This window comes from Miscanthus floridulus, chromosome 1, assembly GCF_019320115.1.
Source record: "Miscanthus floridulus cultivar M001 chromosome 1, ASM1932011v1, whole genome shotgun sequence".
NCBI lineage: Eukaryota > Viridiplantae > Streptophyta > Magnoliopsida > Poales > Poaceae > Miscanthus > Miscanthus floridulus.
Genome location: NC_089580.1, coordinates 35,987,145 through 36,007,597, shown reverse-complemented (window position 1 = coordinate 36,007,597; position 20,453 = coordinate 35,987,145). Strand labels below are relative to the sequence as shown.

The 20,453-nt window shown below is 45.8% G+C and overlaps 1 protein-coding gene and 1 pseudogene across 1 annotated transcript; one reads left to right on the top strand and one right to left on the bottom strand.

Annotated features, from left to right (window-relative positions):
* Positions 1–6,674: 6,674 nt before the first annotated feature.
* LOC136478894 (uncharacterized) lies at positions 6,675–14,595 on the bottom strand (annotated as a pseudogene).
* A 2,880-nt stretch (positions 14,596–17,475) lies between these two features.
* LOC136478877 (ATP-dependent 6-phosphofructokinase 6-like) lies at positions 17,476–19,442 on the top strand. Its single transcript, XM_066477026.1, has 4 exons — positions 17,476–17,691; positions 17,810–17,856; positions 17,952–19,074; positions 19,171–19,442. The coding sequence occupies exons 1-4, from the start codon at positions 17,476–17,478 to the stop codon at positions 19,420–19,422; spliced, it is 1,638 nt and encodes a 545-aa protein (XP_066333123.1). The 3' UTR covers positions 19,423–19,442.
* Positions 19,443–20,453: the final 1,011 nt, after the last annotated feature.

Here is a 20,453-nt window from a genome sequence, read left to right as displayed (position 1 = left end):
CTTGTCACTGATAATTCCTAGACACCCGGGGAACAAGATGGGTTTGTTCATGGAGCCTCTCATTGATGAATTGATCCTTGCTTGAAAAAAGGGGATACTGACATACGACCGAGCTACAAAGAAGAACTTCACAATGCATGTGTGGTACCACTACTCCCTGCATGACCTCCTGGTGTATGGCATATTCTACATGTGGTGTGTTCACGGGAAGTTCCCATGCCCAATATGCAAGACAGCTGTGAGGTTCACTTGGCTAAAGAGGGGTGGCAAGTTTTCTTCGTTTGACCAACATCGTCAATTTCTCCCTCTTGACCATCCATTCAGACGAGACGTCAAGAACTTTAGGAAAGAGGTTCAAGTCACTGACCCTGCACCTCAGATGGTGACCGGTGCCAAGGTTCATGCTGAGATAGAGGCTCTCAAAGATGATAAAGAGAAAGGTGGTTTTATTGAATATGGTGAGGAACACTAGTGGACTCATAAATCGGGCTTGACTAGGCTCCCCTATTTCAATGACCTTCTTATTCCACACAACATTGATGTAATGCACACAGAAAAGAATATCGTCGAGGTGCTTTTTGCAACACTCATGGACATTCCTGATAAGTCAAAGGACAACGTTAAGGCTAGACTAGACCTGGCAACGATGTGCAATAGGCCAAAGCAAGTGATGAAGCCTCCCACACCCAGCAAGAAATGGAGAAGGACTCCAGTCGATTTCGTCTTGAAAAAGGACCAAAGGAAAGAAGTACTGCAGTGGATCCAGACGTTAATGTTCCCTGATAGGCATGCGGTGAATTTGAGTAGGGGAGTGAACTTGTCCACTATGCGAGTCTTAGGGATGAAGAGTCATGACTACCACATATGGATTGAGCGGCTCCTTCCTGCGATGACCCGAGGATACATCCCTAAGCATGTGTGGCGCGTGTTGGCAGAGTTGAGCTATTTCTTCTGCCAGCTTTGTGCCAAGGAGTTATCTCAGGACGTGATTGATGACTTGGAGAAAGTGGCACCTGTGTTACTCTGCAAGTTGGAGATGATCTTCCCACCCGGCTTCTTCCTGGCGATGTAGCATCTGATTTTGCACCTACCATATGAGGCACGAATGGGGGGCCCATGCAGGGCCGTTGGTGCTATACAATTGAGAGATGTCTAAAGATTCTTCGGAAAAAGTGTAGAAATAAAGCCAAAATTGAGGCTTCTGTGGCAGAGGCATTCATTCTGGAGGAGGTGTCAAACTTCACAACAGCATACTATAAGGATGGCCTTCCCAGCATGCACAATCGTCCCCCTTGTTACAACATGGACGAGAGTTCATCGAACCTCAGCCTTTTCAAAGGGCAACTTGGAAAGGCAAGCGCATCGGGCACCAAGACCTTGTGGCATGATGAGTGGCGCACTATCATGCTATATGTGTTGTTGAACCTTGATGAAGTCAAGCCTTATGTGCAGTAAGTTCTCAATGAGCTTGTTACATACGCCCTTGTCACTATCCTCCATCTATCGAACCCCCTTATCTCTTGTTTTTTAGGAAATTTCTGAATAAATACTAGAGAGGGAATAGGGCTCCTTCCCCTCAAGAAAAAGATAGTCTTCTCAAAGATAGTGTGCCTAATTTCATATCCTAGTTCGATACGAAGGCACCGTCCAATTTACCTCGTTCAATTTTTTACATCCCACTTTGCTCCTACGAGTGAGTAATGTAACGATCTATCCGACCTCACCTTGCAGGGCCGCAAGGATGCGGAAATGGACGCTGAGTTGAAAGGGCTCGCCAAAGGCTTCGCCTACAAGGTCAAGTCATTCACCGTTTATGATGTGAATGGCTATCGCTTTCACACAAGAAACTTCGAGCGGAGTTGGCCCAATCGGAAAACCACGAATACCGGAGTTCGTACGCCCGACACCGATGAGCGTGACTACTATGGCATAGTAGAAGAAATATACGAGCTCAATTTTGAGTGTCGCAAAGCTCCTAATCAAATCGTATTCAAATGCCATTGGTTCGATCCTAATGTCACGAGAACAGCCCCTAAGATTGGACAAGTCAAAATTCGACAGGATTCTATCTATCAAAGAGAGGATGTCTATATTGTGGCTCAATAGGCCATGCAAGTTTATTATCTCCCATGGGCGTGCCAAAAAGACCCCAATCTTATCGGTTGGTACCTTGTGCAGTTGGTATCGCCGCACGGTAAACTTCCTATCCCAAACGATGAGGATTACAACTTTGACCCAAACATACGGGAGTTCTATCAACCAGAGGGGCTAGAAGGGAGGTTTGACATAGACATGTTTTTGTTGATGGGCATGGAAGTAGACAATGACATTGATCAAGACGATAGAGATGAGGACGACGGAGAAGAGGTGCAAAATGCTAAGAACTTACAAATGCTTGAGCGATTACAGTTAGGCGATGACAATGATGACAACGATGGAGATGAGCCCGATTTACTCAACAATATTGATAGTGATGATGACACCTATGATCCAGCCGCTGCCGATCGTGAAGAATATTTCTAATTCATGTAATACTATATTATTATTATTGCAATTATGTTTCGTTCATTTTGCATCTCTTTATAAGTACTTGTAATTTAACTGTGCTAATTGGTTTACTCTTTGAAATTGCAGGCACTCGACAAAATGTTGGGCGGAAGGCAGGCCCATCGGGGGGTCAACTCCCTCTACATGAGGGAGCGCTCACCACCCCATGCTGAGGAGGACCCCTTGCCGGAGCCTTCGACGAGGAGGACGAGGAGCGGCCGCCCCCACGGTTGTCCGAGGATGAGGGTGCAGTCGGCTGCCACCCCGTCGGTGGACGAGGACGACCAGGCAGTGGGCCTGCACATAGGAGGGGTGGCACTTCCTCTGACTCGTCGAACCACGGGGAGGCGGCGATAGCGATAGCAGGGGGTTCCACTAGCACTGCCTCTGGCTCTACCTTGTCAGGAGTCTACTTGCGCGGGCCCTCGCAGCTCCCGGCGGGGCCGATCCCACTTCACCGGCGCCCGGTGATTCGACCCAGCGGTGACAAGTAAGTATTAATTCACTACTATTTCATATGACATATTGAAAATCAAACTAGAGACTAACAATTCTTCTTAATGACTCTTGCAGCAACTGGGAAGTTGTGTCCGGAACGGGCCGGCACATCAATGGCACCCTGGGCCTTCTAATTTGGCAGCACTACCCTGGCATGATCACCTACGCCTCGGTGACTTCGCTGCCCTAGACATGGGACCACTTCTACGCCGCCGAGGACAGCGAGTTCGGCACCATTGCGGCGTGGATCAAGGCCAAGTTCTGGGTGAGTCTTCATCGCACTAAATTGGTCAATACTACGCATTCATTGGTCGTTCTTGAAATAATGAAATGATACATGATGTCTGTATGCAGGACTTCTTCAGGTGCGATGAAGGGTTTGAGGACTGAGCGGCGCGAGTGCAGGACAAGGTCTATAGGTCCCAACTCTCGGACCTATACCACGAGACACGGCTCCAGTGCATCATCAACTACAACACCGACGTCCTTGGTCAGGTGGTGAGGAAGGCCGATGCCAGGACCAGGACGCTCACCAAGGAGCAGTACATCTCAGTAAGTACAAAACATTAATACTGACTCCTTCCATGAAGAATAGGTAGGCTTCATTTTATCTTCTGACATATCAATAACTTGATGACATGCAGCAATGTCCTGATTGGTGCGCCAGGCACCGCCTCTGCTAGGAGGCCATTGTGGACAGGTGGCTCTCGGAGGAGTGGGCGGAGAAGCACAACATTCGTCGGGACTGCCGCCTACAGATGGGTGGGGCGCCACACCACCAAGGCAACCGGAGCCTCAGCGCGTACGCCCAGACATGGGTAATCTTCTTTGTGTTTTCATCTTTATTTATTTATTCTAACGCTCAATTCTCATTACTTGTAATCATCTTTATGTTTTCCTCGTAGTCTCAGGCGCACCAAGGCCAGGAATGCAATGAGTTCATGGCGTACGCCCTGGCACACAAGGGCAAGGTGACGGCCCTAGAAGTCACCTACAACCCGGTGGACAGGCCCGAGGCGTACACCAGCGCGAGCGTCCACAGCAAGCTTAGCGAGTACACCTCAGTGGCCCACGAGCGCCATGGGGAGGACTTCGATCCGGCCACCCAGCCCCTGGACACAGACCTCCTGATGAGGCTGGGAGGAGGGAAGCAGCACGACCGGTACTGGATGGCGGATAGCACAGTCGACTCCGCCTCTGTTCCCAACCTCGCCGAGATTTGAGCAAGGAGCATGAGCTTCTCCCTCCCCATACGCTCTCGGCAGCAGAGCTCATAGCAGCAGATGGCGGAACTCCAGGTTAGTATTGTTTTATTCGTCGTTCATTGCTTTTACACATCTACCTTGCCTTTGCATTGTTTAAACATTGCGGGTGGAATGTTGCAGGCCGACTTGCAGAGGTTGGAGGCCCAGCAGGCGGCCCAGGCGGAGGCCCATCGGCTAGAGATGGAGGTTGTACAAGCCCAGAGGGCGGCCGAGACGCAGAGGCTGCAGGACATGTTCAGCTTCATGGCGAGCCTTTAGGCCTTGCCAGGTGTGGTTGTGCCCCAGTTGCTGCTCGCTCCAGTTGTGGCTCCTCCTCCTGTAGGGACTCCGGTGAGTATATATGGTTGTTTATTCCTTTAGCTTGTGCGGCCCTCCTGTAGATACTCATGAATTCGCTTCTCCTTTGTGCAGCAACAGTCGGCGGGTTTGAACCTGACTCCTCAAGGTGGCCCTTCTCCACAGGGCGAGTGGACAACTGGCCTTCCTCAAGGTGGCAGTTCACACTCCGGGTGGGGAGGCTAGCAGTAGGTATCGTTTATTTGTTTCTTTTCATGTTGCATGGACTTGTGTTAGACTTAGCCTTATATTGGACTACTACTAGAGACATATATATATTGTGATGGATATTGTCATGGATGATGCGAATGTATGTGATGGATTATGGACAATGGATTTGTATGTGATGTATTATGGATGGTGGATGTGTATGTGATGGGTTATGGATGTGTATGTGATGGAATATGGATGTGTATGTGATATATCATGTGTTGTGTGTTGATATATATGTGATTTCTTTGTTTGCGCTGATGGAAAGAAAAAAAAACAAAAAAATAACATTTTCCCCTCTTTGCCGAGTGCCACACTCGGCAAAGAGGGCTTTGCCGAGTGTCGTGACCATGGCACTCGGCAAAGCAGGGAAGCAGAGACCCAATTTCCTAGCTTTGCCGAGTGCCAGAGCCATGGCACTCGGCAAAGATTTTTTTTTAAAAAAGAAAAATTTTCTTTGCCTAGTGCAAGAGTATGGCACTCGGCAAAGAATTTTCAAAAAAAAGAAAAAAATTCTTTGCCAAGTGCCGCTGAGGTGGCACTCGGCAAAGAGGCCATCAGAGTTGATGTCGGGGTTTTTTTTGCCGAGTGCTGACGTGACACTCGACAAAGGCTTTATCGAGTGCCCGATATGTGGCACTCGGCAAAGAAACCTTTGTCGACGGGTTCTTTACTGACTGCTCTTTGCCGAGTGCGGCACTCGGCAAAGCCTTTACCGAGTGTATTTCGGGCTTTGCCGAGTGCTGCAGGCACTCGGCAAATTGTCGGTTTCCAGTAGTGGCGGTGCACTAGTAGCAGCAGGCAATCGCAGCTAGCTGTTGTCTGCTAGCCACCACTGCCATTGCAACATGTGCTCTCCAGAGATCTACTATCCAAATAAAACACTTGCAACATACGTCTAAAACAAATAAAACACTTGCATGCATTTGAAACATGCGTGTATAGCCATGGCAACATGTGCAAAACCAGATCTACTTTTGCAACATCTAGATAAAACATTTGCAACATACATCTAAAATAGATGAAACACTTGAAACATGCGTGTATAACCATTGCAACTTGTGCAACGCCAAGATTTACTTTTGAAACATTTGCAACATACGCCTAAAACACCTCTAACACTTGAAGCATAGCCTTGCAACATGCATATTGTCATTGCAACATATGTAACATTCTTGATCTACTTTTTGCAACATCTAGATAAGACACTTGAAACAAAGGTCTGAAATGTCTGAAACACTTGAAACACAAGGTTCGTCGCGCGGCCACGGCCTACCTGGTGGTGAACTGAGGTAGATCAGCAAGGAGGACAGGGAGCGGATGGAGGCCGCCCTGGCGGAGGCGCTGGAGTGGAAACAGCGAGGCCCAGCCGAGCAGGGTCCGAGGAGGGCCGCCGCCCAGAGGGGCCCCGCGAGGAGCGCCGTCGCCTAGGCCACCCCCGACATCACGTACCCCATCGGAGCCAGCGGTCCGGGCTACGAAAGGGTGAGGGACGGATGCGGTAGTGTGTATGGGGGCGAGGAGATGAGGCGTGCGATGCAACGCAGGATGGAGCACGGCCAGGAATGGGGAGCCAAGCGTCACGGGCGGATGCATACATCGTAGGAGGGAGCGAGCAGGGAAAGGCGGCAACAGCGAGGCAGAGTGCAGCACAGTTGTGATCCGAGAATGGGTGCGGTAACAGCGACAATTCAAGAAGAAAATGAGCGGAGACGCACGCGATAGTGTTGGACCGTTTGGACGGGCGAGGCCCACCAACGTGGGCGTCCGGACCATCGGCCGTGTTACCCACAGTATTACCAATGATAAGACGATACATACGGCTATAACCAAATTCCTCGATAAATATCAGCCAGTATATCCAAGGTACAGATGGACATGAAACTACAATAACATCACAACCAAAATTTTAGCCCCAAAAAAGTTTGTGGAGACTGGTGGTACAAGTCACCGTGTTGCTCTCCCGCGGCAATCCCACAGTTCCGAACTCAACTATGCTTTGGTCTTGCTAACACCATGTTGCAAGAACTTGGAACGGTACTGCTCCACCAGCGACTTATCCACGCCTCCTTCCCCGGCAGGTTCTTTCCTTGTCCTTTTCGTAGCCTTTCCTCTCTTTTGCTCCGACTGGCTGTCTTTTCTGTTTTTCCTTTTCTTTGGAGCAGCTGCCTGATCACGCTCATTTGACACAACTTGCTGCATCAAACAAAACAGGTAACCATTTAACATCAATTCACTGCAGTAAAACTGGAGAAATTATTAAGAAGTATCATCAGGTACCAATACAAAAAACCTACATTTTGAGCAGTGTTTGGGGTTGCATCTGTTAGACCTGGGTCCGGCAAAACGGTCCCCACATTTGACTTCCTTGCTCTCTTTGCAGGTCTCGTGCTTCGATCTCCAGGGACTAGAGGATCCTTGGGTGGCCCTTCAACCGAATCTGATGGTTTAGATGGTCTATTGTGTGATTTCCGCTTGTTTCCTTTTCTGGAAGTCCTGCTGTTATCTGCATTACGGCCTTCACTTGCAGGTTGATCCCCTGAAGGGGTCTCCTGAACTTCTGCAGTTTCTGCTGCTGACTTGCGATGCCGTTCCATTCGAATCTTTTGAAGCCTCACCTTTTCAACATCCTCAAGTGCGAACTCTACAATTGGACGACGTTCTGAACCAAAAGTTTCTGCAAAGAGCAAAAACAAAATAAATCATATAACTGGGACTGAGTCTGTTCACGACCATGTCGGAGATGGCCTCAAGCAAACAAACAGCCAATATGTTTGTTCGTAGAACAGACCAAGGTAGAAAGAGTATGACAAGACAGACGCAGTGATGTAATGTAAATACATTGAAATGTGACACTAATGTGAAGTATACTGAATATACCACTTAAGAACCGTGGCAATAAAAGGATTACTCAGTAGGCAAACCAATTCACTGAAAGAGACCAAAAGTTGCAACAGGGCACAGAGCATTTGGCACAATATGACAGCAGAAACTATTCATGAGTGGAGCATACCTGGGTTGTTGTTTAGAACCCTTAGAGCAACAAGAGCGTGTTCATGTTCTTGAAAATCAACAAAGGCTACACCGCGTGAATGCTTCTGTATGCCTTTCTTTTCATTCTTCAGGATATTCACCTGTTCAACAAATTTATTACCATAGGCATTACGAAACACACAAAACAAATGGCATACAAGAAATTAAATAAAAGGGACTCCATGAAACCTTCCGGATGACAGGATTTTGTTTGGTAGCACGAGAAATGACTGCTTCTTTGCAAAGCTTCTTTACATCATTAATGGTCATAGTCTTAGGCAAATTGTAGATGATAAGCCTTGTTCTCGACACGTGAAATTTTGGAGACTGAAGCATCTCCGCTTTCCTTCTAGCTAACCTAAAACAGACAAATAAAAATGATACTGTCAGATCATCAATGTTCGCTTGAACTTATTAGCCATGGTATAGTGTTTCTCTCTCACAACAAAACAGCATCAGCCGGCTTATCAGCCGCAGAAACCATCAGCCGAACAGCTGTGAGCCCAAATGATGTCAGCAGCAATAGTTGCAAATATAACAGTTTTGATGCATTTCAAGCATGAACATACGGCTATAATTAAATTCCAAGCATGACTGATATACAGAAGCATTCATCGATCTGAAAATCATTCATTTGAAATGATAAAAGCATATTGGCGGATGGTCTGGGAACCAATTATGTTAATTTACATAAAATCACTGAGTCTTTTGTTCTAAAAGTAAATTAGAAAGAATAGGAGTCTTTTGTCTAAAAGTAAAATAGAAAGAATAGGTACGGAACACATCATAAACATAGTACCAACACTGATATTAGCTAGAGTATGAAATGATGAAGAATGCTATCTCTTCTTACCAATTACGTTTATTCATGTCAGCATCTGACACACCTTCTGCAGCTGGTGTTCCAGCAAGTATTTCACCCTCCTGCTTCAAGACCAAACTTTAAGAAACATAATAATGAAAGGCTTACTACAGTTCACAAGCAAAAACAAGTGCCAGAGAATTTGCCTTAGCCAAGTATAGGTTTCGTCGATCCTCGACCTCAGTCTTTGCCTTCTCAAGTGCCTTTTTGTGAGCTGACTCCTTGTCCATCGCTTTCATGACATTAAGTGGCCTGCTCTTTAAAGAAATTCCTAAGCCAGGAGCAACATTGGCGGCAGAAACTGCTGCATCAGCTGCCTCTGTTGTAGAAAACTTCATGAAACCAGTACCTCTAGGTCTCCTGCATAGACAGTACAAAACTGTTGGCATCAACGAGAGTGCCTAGTAAACTTTCGCTGGTCACTACAACTTAGGAAAAAGATGTATGAAAGTGAAATAAGATGAGCAAACATACTTAGTAAGTTTATGAAGAACCGGGAAGAAAGATTCAACCTTCCCAAAGACTGAGAAGCGTGCTGTTACCTCCTCATTACTTATATCAAAAGGAAGGTTGCTAATGAATATAGTCCTATCCAGGCCAGTATCATTTTTCTTGGGTTTGGAAGCAGGATTACTGATTTCTGCATCTGTTACCCGCTTCGACTTAGCCAACTTGCCATCTACAGGTGAATCAGATTTCTCCTTTTCTGATGCGACATCTTCTGTTTCAGTGTCGGCATAAATGTCCGAACCTTCAATGCCAGATGGTTCAGACTTCTCTGATGACTTGATCAAATTCTCAAGAACTTTTCTAGAAATATCTGCTTCAGTTTCGAAATCATCCTCAGATGGACGATTAAAAGTCTCCTGATCAAGTTCAGAGCTAGCTTCTCCAACAAGATTATCGTCAGAGGTGTCATCATCACTGACATTGTCAAGGTATACATCTCAGGCTCTGGAAAGTGGAAACGCAATATACTCATGAGATACAAATTAACTAAGAAAAAATGCAGAGCAAACATAACAATTGGGATGACACAAAAGATCCTATACCAAACATTTCTTTAGACAATCAGGAATAAGACTACATAATTTTAAATTAACAGAAGATAACCCTATTCCCTGATAAACCACGCCCAGTATCAAATAGCCAACATGATATCAGTCAAATGTCTAAGGCTAATAGCCATTTACAGTACTACCTCTGTCCCTAAAAGAAAGCAACTATGGGTTGTGTGCCAACTAAAGGGGTTCACGTTTGACCAAGTTTCTAGTGAATAATATTCACATTTATTGCTCCAAAATCAATTTATTATGAAAATATATTTCATATTTAATCTAATGATATTTATTTCATATCATAAATGTTGATACTTTTTTATCTATAATTGGTTAAACTTAAGATACTAAAACATGACACTGCTAGAATTGCATTCTTTTGAGGATGGAGGGAGTATCATTCACTTTAATATAAATCTTGCATTAGCTATGTAAGAACTCATAATTTGTGTAATGGATAAATGAATGACTTAAGGAAAGATAGCTGATAAAGGAAACTTTATATTTACCATTATCCTTAGCATCAGCTTTTGCAGCAACAGTGTACACTTTTTTGGGAACAGCCCAATCAACAGCCACTGGTCTCTTTGCAACAACTTTTCCATTAATATTTTTTATAGCCTGATTCAGAAAAAAACAAATCATGGCCCATTAGGAATTTAAATGGATTTGTGTACTCCAACTGAATACAGTACTGACCATACATTTTCTGCATCTTGCTTCCGTGTGAAAGATACAAAAGCAAAGCCTTTTGATATCCTGTTAAAGAGTAGATGTAATCAAGCTATAACATCTTGCAAGTTTTTATTAATCCACTTAAGGAACAAAGGATTCAATGGAACAGTAACATACCCCTCATCAGACTTATGCGGAATTGACACATCCCAGACAAACCCTGCTGAACTAAACATATCCATGATCTCCTTCTCTGTAATCTGCAAGTGACATGCACACAATTGGCTTATCTGCGCTAGAGAAAGAAAAAGAAAGAAGACTTATAACAGTGACCACTTAACCAAGCACCTTGAATGGCAGGTTCCTGACAATCGCTCTCCATTTTCTGATCTTTGAACCCTAAATAGAAAGAAAACAAGTTTCAAGCACTTGCAACCAAATCAGTAAAGGATAGTGGTGATTCTACAAATAGCCAACCACCATCTCATGAGCAAAAGAAAAAAGGAAACAGAAATCAGTAAACAACTAGAACTTTCTGTTAATCTTGTGCCAATTCCTAGTTTCCTACTAGCATGGTTGCAAGTAGTCAGCAGCCACTGAATTGATTTTGGAAGCATCTTCCTAATTTGAAGAGAGGCAAAGCATACTTTTATCCTTTAGTCCATTAACACTTGATGACTTTAGGAGATTAGGTTATTACCACATCCTATGGAAGTATCATTATCAACTATTCAAGAGCAACTCCAATCATCAAACCTCATGCATTACACTGAGTAACATAAAACAATAACTACCTCTTTAACTCTAACCTGTTACACTCTACTACACTAAGCAACATAAAGAGCTGGTACTTAAATGACTCTGACATGCAAATTTTAGCTGTCTAAATTATTTAAAACCTATATTCTGGAAACCTGGAATATATGACTGTATGAGGTTTTGACAAGATGTCTGAGGCATAGACAAAATTTGGGATCTGAACCCATTTTTCGTTACAGCAATTATAATTTTTATTTAATAACACACACTTTAGTACTAAGGAGCAAATGTTAAGACGGCATTTAACAAATACAGATAAACTCAGAAACACGTACAATTAATGATTGCAGGAACAGAAGATGCTTTTCACAAAATTATTAGTTGCAGGATAGGGATAAAACAAGCAAACTAGAAGTAGAAATAAGGTGAATGAATCATCAAACATATGCAGATAAAAACAATGGAAAGCCATAGCCATTAAGTTACCTCTCCGCCAAGTTGACGAGCCCAAACAATAGCTCCCTTGACTTCCTTACGATGCAGTTGGACAACAGAATCCCAAGCTGATTTGACACTTGCAAAGAGTACAGCTGCCGTATCTGATGTGCATCCATCTCGAGCAAGCCCTGCAGGGGATTGGCAGTAATAATTTAAAGTTAGAGGTGTTTACAGAATCATATGGTAATTGAAGTAAATGAGAATAGGTGAATAACAGTAGATGTTTGTTGAAACAACAAGGAAGTAAGCTAAATGAGACATGTCATGTATAGTGCAAGAGTTCTTCAACTTTTCCTATTGAAGCATAAAGCAACAGATGAACTTTTCCTATTGAAGCATAAAGCTAAATGAGACATATACATTGCATCCTAATTTGACAAAGACAAAAGAGTCTGCAAAGAAGAAACAAGGAAACCCTTAAGAAATTCCTGCAAGAAAATTATGCCAAGTGATAAATGAGCAGAAATTCATTATGCATTTTTTTACAGGGAAAACCAGCATGAGGCCAGAAACTGAAATCTCGGGATTGAAAACTGACACCGCTGAAGACATCATGTTTTTGCATCGTCCATACACTAGGAATTTAAAGGGACCAAATATAAACCGTACTCACATGCATAACAATTACAAAGACCTTAGGTCAAAACAGGCATGATGCCATAGACAGATTATAACCATAAGTAGTGGGTCAAAAGAGCCCCTTGGAAATTGCAATTTGGTACATGATGAAAAAGTAACTCAAAACACAAGCAGTACCATCACAGCTCAAAGATAACCTTGTAATCATGTACAAGCCTAAGATAAACCCTTTGACGTTGCCAGGTTATCAGCATCATCACTCAAAAGACTAATAATGGTAATTATCACTGCTCTAAATTACTGCTGCAGAATTAACTCAAAGAACTTACACCAGGAAAATAAGCAATATAAAAGCACAGTTTATATGAAATTAGAATCCAAAGTATGTGAATATGAAAAGAGCATACCATGGAATTCCATTTCCTCTTTGGGAAGTGGATAGTTTACAGATACAACTGAACCAATCTCTCGAGCTTGACAGAAAACCTCGCTTGCCATGGTGGAGTCTCGCAGGCCACCAAAAATCACCGTCTTTGCAACCCTTTATAATATAAGGATATCAGAATTGCCAATCAACCCAAAGGGGAAAAAAGGTAATATCCTTAAATAACTATAATAAAGACGATAAATGCTACCAAAACTCCATGTATAGTTATAATTAACTGTTTGCAGCTTATCCAAACAAAGGTACAGATGAAATGAAGTAGTTAGATGGCAACCAAGAATCACTAAGAATGACCCTCTGATGTGGGGGCAAATTTGACCCATAAAACATATGACAGGTTAGATTTAGGTGATGACTTCTGAAGTAATTGCAGTACACACCTTTGCTTTTCAGAACTTTTCACTTTTTCGGGAGTCGCCAATGGGAGCTTCCTTTGATACCATAGCATCCTTTGACAACAAATGTGGTTGCTCTGGTTCAACATAACATTTGCATCAGTATTGGAAAATACTAACCATGGCATAAACATAAAACAAAACAAAAAAAAAAGTAATTTCCATTACAACCTGGATCTGTTTTATGAGATTTCCCCTTATGCTTTTCAGCAGGAGAAGTCTCGTCTGCTTCATCTTTTGCATCAGAGTCCTTCACTTGCACTGCTCACAAGCAAATAAAACACAAGACTGTCAGATCCACAATCTACTGAGCCACAGCAGCAACAAACTGCTAGGAGAGGAGCCTTACTATTCTCCTTCTTTTGCAAACGTTCCTTCAGTGGAGCACGATTCATTGCTAGCTTAACTCTGATTTTCCTACCAGCAACAGGAAATCCATTCTTTTGTTGAATAGCTCGATCAGCATCTTGAACAGTTGCACTGGCATATACGGGAACACATTACATTAACCAAATCATCGCTTAACAGTGTCAATGAAAACTTTATGCCCAGATTATTAGCAGCAGCACACTTGTACATGAACAATCATAACAAACACTGGGACAGGTACCAATATGATTAGTTTATATCATTTGATCATTCCGGTTACTCATATGATTAGTTTATATCATTTGATCATTCTGGCCTAGCCTCTACTGTCTACTCTCTAGTGAATATTGAGTTATGGTCTACGCTCAGCAAATTTGCTAACAATAAAACCCTTCTAAGTTCTTGTATACGGAGCAGTATAGTCTATGTACAGTAACCACAGGATGTGCAGTTCATGAGCCACTTGAGACAGTAACATAGACGAATTTATGGTTAACATTCAGAAACAGTCGGCTCAGTGGAGCTTCACATCATTCGCTCAAAACTGCACCTCGATAAAAGCATAAAGTAATCCCATAGTACCAACATAGGCGATTCCTGAGACAACTTACAATTGCACGAACCCAAAGCCTCGACTCTTCTCCGATCCTGCGGTAAAGCAACCACAAAGGTAGAATTAGCCAATGAAACAACTCCCGACTAAACAGCAACCGGATTCCTACAGCTCACCTTTCTCCGCGACCATAAAGCAGCGCCGCACTGGGCCGACCTCGCTAAACACCGCCTCGAGCTGCAAAACAAAAAAAACGCTTGATTCTAAGCTACGACCGCGAAGCGAGGTAGCAATTGAGCACTCGGCAGCTCGTGCTTACATCGCAGGACTTGAAGGTGTACGGGAGGTTGGAGACGAACACAGTGGAGGGGCTGTGTCCTCCGCCAGGACCGCCGGTGGCCGCGTCGCCTTCCGCGGCGGGTTCTCCGTCGCCGCCGCCGCGCTGCTTCCGCTTGCCCATCGCCGGCGTCGTGGGGGAAACCGTGGGAACTGGGGCTTCGCAGTTGCGATGAGACGGGACGAACTGTGGGGACTGTTGGGCTAGGGTTTTTAGTTGAGAACTGTTGGGCTGTCACGTGGGCTTGGGCTTCATCGTCAATGTTTGGTTCGGTCGATTTTGAATGGCTGAGCTTTCGGGGGGCAAGGTGAAGGAACGGCCCGCTGAGGACTTTTCTTTGGGATTTTTTTTTTTAAATTAGTGGACTTTTTTTTATATAGATTTTGACCAAATCTATGGAGAAAATTGCTAACATTTGTGACACGAAATAGGTATTATTGTACATTGCATAATGAATCTAATAATGCTTACTTAGTAATATAAACATTAATATTGTAGTGTATTGATTTGATCAAACTTTAGATAGTTTCACTTAGGACAAAACTAAAACATCATGTTTTTTGGACAAAGGGAGTAAGTAGTTCTTACATGAATAATGATAGCTAAACATTATTCTCCTCCTTCCCAAAATGTTAAACGTATTTTATATAAAACAATAAAAAAGTTAACAAATCTTGGCCAACAAATAGTCACACTATATAAATTTAGGATACAAAACTTAAATCAAAAGATTTTTATTTAAAGCGTCTCTAAGTTGATATTGACTGTTTAGAAAAAAAATACATCAAAATCTATTTTGTAAGGCTTTTCCCTAATCAAAACATGTTTATCATTCTATACTCCAATCAAATGTAATGTAATTATATCATCCGTGCCAAAAGTAATTGTGCAGCATGGAACCGTCCATATGGAACTAATGGTCACTATTAAAGATTTTCAAGAACACTTCATATTCAATTTATTTATTAGAAGTACACTAGGTATGATTCGTGTAAATAATGGCCAAATTATAGTCCTAAATGCTTAAAATAATATGCTACCCCCTCCATTTAAATTATAAGATGTTTTAAGATTTCTATATATATATATACTGTAGCCATATATACACTATGTATATATATAGTAAAAGCAATATATGTAAAAAAATAAAATGCCTTATGATTTAGAATAAAGGGAGTAGCATAAAGGAGTCGTGCAATGCTGCGGTTGACATTAAGTCACTCATGAACAAATGGTCCATATCTAAGTATACAAATTATTTCACAAAGGGTATGAAGCGTCCAATATTGTATCTAATTTTTCAATGTGTATGACCCTAAAATACCTCTCTTATAGAGATAAACAGATCATAAAATAATTAGGAAATACAATTACTATGATTATTAAGGTAATGCCACAAAGTTTAGCTACGAAGAACGACACTGCTAGCGCCCGGACATCCGGACGGACGCATACGGAAGCAGTCCGATTTTGCACCCTCGTTTCGCGCGTCCACGCAGAGGCCCGCGCCTGCGTTTTACGCGCCCATGAGGGGGCCCGCGCCGTACGCCTGCGCGGGGACCACTTGCACCCCCTCCCGTTTCACATGTGCATCCTGTGTGCAACATTTGATCTACTTTTGAAACATCCAGACGTACCACTTCAACATACAAAAAGAAGATAGATGAACACTTAAAACATGTGTCTAAAACACTTGCAAAAATATCTGAAAACACTTGAAAACTATTGCAAACATAGCAACATACAGATAAAACACTTGCAACATATGTATGAAATATATGTAACATCCAAATAAAAACACTTGTATCTTATGTGTGAAACATATGTAACATCCAGATAAAACGCTTACAACGTACGTCTGAAACAGATAAAACATTGGGAACAGACGCTTACAACGTACCTCTTAAACGCTTGCAACATATGTAACATGTGCAACATCAAGAAGAAATATTTGAAACACTAAAAACATACGCTTGGAACATGCGCTTTCAGCACAATGTAACTTTGCTGCTTGGACGAATGGATGCTTGTCATTGCGGAGGTCGACGCTGACACGAAGGTCGATGATGACAGATGAAGCTCGCCCGTGCTGCGGCGGCGCGGTCCTCCTACGATTCTCCAACGCCTACTCATGGCCCAGACTCGCGATCGTCGGCGTGGCCCTGTTGCTGCTACTCCAGCGCCCGTTGCTCGCTCGGCCGCAGTTGTCCAGCGCCGTCCGCTTGCGGGGAATGGGGCGCGGCACGGCTGGTGATGGGGTGCAGCGCGGTGGGGGGAAAGGCACGTCACGATAGGGGACGGGGCGTGGCGGCGGACAGATAAGCGGTCATGCCGCGATAGGCAGATGAGCGGAAGTGGGGATATTTTGAGAGACTGTAGGACTAGGGAGCCGTGCCTGGCGATGGGGGGAAGGGCACGGCATGACGGGAGATGGGGCGTGGCGGGACGGACAGATAAGCGGCCACACCGCGACACGCAGATAAGCGAAAGTGGGGATATTTTGAGAGGTTGTAGAACTGAGAGCCGCGTCCGGACAGGAGGAACACCTTTGGCTGAGGCATTTCCGTATGAAGATGCATCAATCGAATCTGCCAATTACCTCAAAAAGAAGTTTGAAACGTCCAGTTTTTCTTTTATAATAATTATAACAAATATATAAATAACAAACAATGGGAGAAGAAGACGTGACGTGAGCTGAGAATCCGAGAGCTGAACCCACGCGCTCTCCGACTTCGACTCGACTCGATTCCGACCCCGACTCCGACTCCGACTCCGACTCCGACTCTCTGTTTTGTCCTGCACGCGCTCGCCGCAAACACTTTGTTCTGCCCTTGCCCTTGCCCAGCCCTGCCGCCCCCGGATACATAAACCCTGCACTCGATTTCCCACCTTCTCACACCAATCCCAAGTCTCATCACAAGGACAAGAATTAGCAGCGTTCCTCGTTCCCCACCCCAGAGAATTCGCTCGTCGGATAGAGCTCCTCCTCAAATCGTTCGGTGAGTCCGCCGATCAACCATCCTGAGCTTGCTTGCTTGAATATTGTGCTGCGACCGATGGAGACCGCCACCGTCGTCGTGGCGCCGCCTCCGGTGTCCATCACCCAGCCACCGCAGCACAAGCTTATGGAATTGAAGTTTTCCTTTGCCCCCGTGGCGAAATCGTCGCCGTCGAGGAAGGCCAAGCCGGCCAAGAAGAAGCTCGCCGGCGGCTGTGGCGGGTACGTCCTTGAGGACGTCCCGCACCTCACCGACTACCTCCCCGAGCTCAAGGTGAGTCTGAAGTTAATTCATCTTTCTTGTCTTGACTCTTGACAAAAGAGAGAAAATATTTCTTAGTTAATCTGATGGATAGCTTTTGCTCATGTTCTTGGTTCTTGTTCATGCGCAGAGCTACCCGAATCCCCTGCAAGACCACCCTGCCTACTCTGTTGTCAAGTAAGTATCTCCTCTTGTGTTCTACAGTATCGTCTTTGATTCTTGTTGAAAATAATAAATCCGGTTTGCTCAATCGCGTTGCTCTGACCGCGCAGGCAGTACTTCGTGAAGCCGGATGAAACAGTGGCGAAGAAGATCGTGGTGCACAAGAGCAGCGCGCGGGGCACGCACTTCCGGCGCGCCGGCCCGCGGCGGCGCGTCTACTTCCAGCCGGACGAGGTGAGGGCGGCGATCGTCACCTGCGGCGGGATCTGCCCGGGCCTCAACACCGTCATCCGCGAGCTCGTCTGCGGGCTCCACGACATGTACGGCGTCACCGCCATCTACGGCATCGAGGGCGGCTACAAGGGCTTCTACGCGCGCAACAAGGTGGAGCTGACGCCGCGCTCCGTCAATGGCATCCACAAGCGCGGCGGCACGGTGCTGGGAACCTCCCGCGGCGGCCAGGACACGACCAAGATCGTCGACAGCATCCAGGACCGCGGGTTCAACCAGGTGTACGTCATCGGCGGCGACGGCACGCAGAAGGGCGCGGCGTCCATCCACGAGGAGGTGCAGCGCCGCGGGCTCAAGTGCGCCGTGGTCGGCGTGCCCAAGACCATCGACAACGACATCGCCGTCATCGACAAGTCGTTCGGGTTCGACACCGCCGTGGAGGAGGCGCAGCGCGCCATCAACGCCGCGCACGTCGAGGCCGAGTGCGCCGAGAACGGCATCGGGGTCGTCAAGCTCATGGGCCGGAACAGCGGCTTCATCGCCATGTACGCCACGCTCGCCAGCCGGGACGTCGACTGCTGCCTCATCCCGGAGTCGCCCTTCTACCTCGAGGGCAAGGGCGGCCTCCTCGATTTCGTGGAGAAGCGCCTCCGCGACAACGGCCACATGGTCATCGTCGTGGCCGAGGGCGCCGGCCAGGACCTCATCGTCAAGAGCATGCCCTTCGCCGACACCCACGACTCCTCCGGCAACAAGGTGCTCCTCGACGTCGGGCTCTGGCTCTCCCAGAAGATCAAGGAGCATTTCAAGAAGAAGCCCAACTTCCCCGTCACCCTCAAGTACATCGACCCGACGTACATGATCCGCGCCGTGCCGTCCAACGCCTCCGACAACGTCTACTGCACGCTGCTGGCGCACAGCGCTCTGCACGGCGCCATGGCCGGGTACACCGGCTTCACTGTCGGTCCAGTGAACGGCAGGCGCGCCTACATCCCCTTCTACGTAAGCCCCTCGCCCCCCTTCAATCTAATCCAGGTAGCTTTTCACAGTAAAGAGTGAACTGGCTAACGTTGTCTGTCCGGCCATTGAATCTTGCAGAGGATCACCGAGAAGCAGAACAAGGTGGTGATCACGGACCGGATGTGGGCGCGGGTGTTGTGCTCCACGAACCAGCCGTGCTTCCTGACGCACGAGGATGTCGAGGGAGCGGGGCTGGACGAGGAGGAGCTGCACATGCCACTCGTTGAGGGCGACAACGCCTTGGTCACGAACCCGTCCATGTGCAACGGCAATGGCCACCTCTGCAATGGCGCGGCCGCAAGGCGCAATGTCAATTCATTCACATGTTGATGCAAAAACTAGGAGTCCAAATGTGGTTGTGATGTAGTAGGTTTTCTTTGTAGCTTCCTTTTGTTCATTCTTTGGTTGATGTAGCATGATGTAACACGTATTGGCAAGAGGAGAATAACTAGTACTCCCTGCTCAAGTAAAGTTTATAAGCTTCTGATTAGACGTTCACAATTTCACCAAGTTTTTCCCTGGTTATTATGGAAATGTTATGCCAAAACAAAAGTAAATTCTTCTTCTGGCTCGTGCTGAAGCTGGCGAAGCTCTACAACCGGCGTGGCGATCCAGCCCGCGAAGGTAACCCCGCCGAGTTGATCCATTCTGCAAAATAAAGCTCGTGTGGAATCCGTAGGCTATAGAACATTGGTGTTACACATTAACGGACAAAAACAAATGCACCTCTAGTTGTTCATCCATGTGCTCGTTTTGCACCTCTCGTTTTTGTACACTAGACAGGGTCTGAACTTCCATGTAAATATTTACCAACCTCCTAATGCACTACCGGAAACTGGGTGTTTGCCGAGTGCTAAAATATTTGCCGAGTGCATTCTATCGGGCACTCGGTAAAAAAGCTATTTGCCGAGTGCTGTCATAAAAACACTCGGCAAAATAATTGCACTCGGCAAAAGAGGTAAAAAAACTTGGCAAAGTTTGGCACTCGACAAACGAGAAAGAAAACATTCGGCAAAAGATAGGCACTCGGCAAAGAGTTTGCCGAGTGGAGACACTCATCAAATATAAGTTTGCTGAGTGCCGTGATCTGACACTCGGCAAACTTAGCTTTGCCGAGTGTCCTAGATTCGACATTCAGCAAACTTGGCACCTTATAAACATGCGCGGCCGCCGCCTCCTCCCTCCCGCTCTCCCTCACGCCGCCCCTCCCTCTCTCCCTCTCTACCCCGGCGCTGCCCCTCCCTCCCTCCCTGAGCACGGCACCCCTTCCTCATGAATTCGGCCGGCGGCGGTACCCCTCCCTTCCCTCCCTCTCGGATTCGCCACGGCGCCCCTCCCTCCCGGATCCAGCGGTCGCGGGC

Bases quoted from the DNA above. Each gene is read 5' to 3' on its own strand.
- LOC136478877 (XM_066477026.1), top strand. From the start codon at position 17,476: ATGGAGACCGCCACCGTCGTCGTGGCGCCGCCTCCGGTGTCCATCACC. The intron at 17,692-17,809 runs GTGAGTCTGAAG...GTTCATGCGCAG, and splicing joins ACTACCTCCCCGAGCTCAAG to AGCTACCCGAATCCCCTGCA. The intron at 19,075-19,170 runs GTAAGCCCCTCG...TGAATCTTGCAG, and splicing joins GCGCCTACATCCCCTTCTAC to AGGATCACCGAGAAGCAGAA.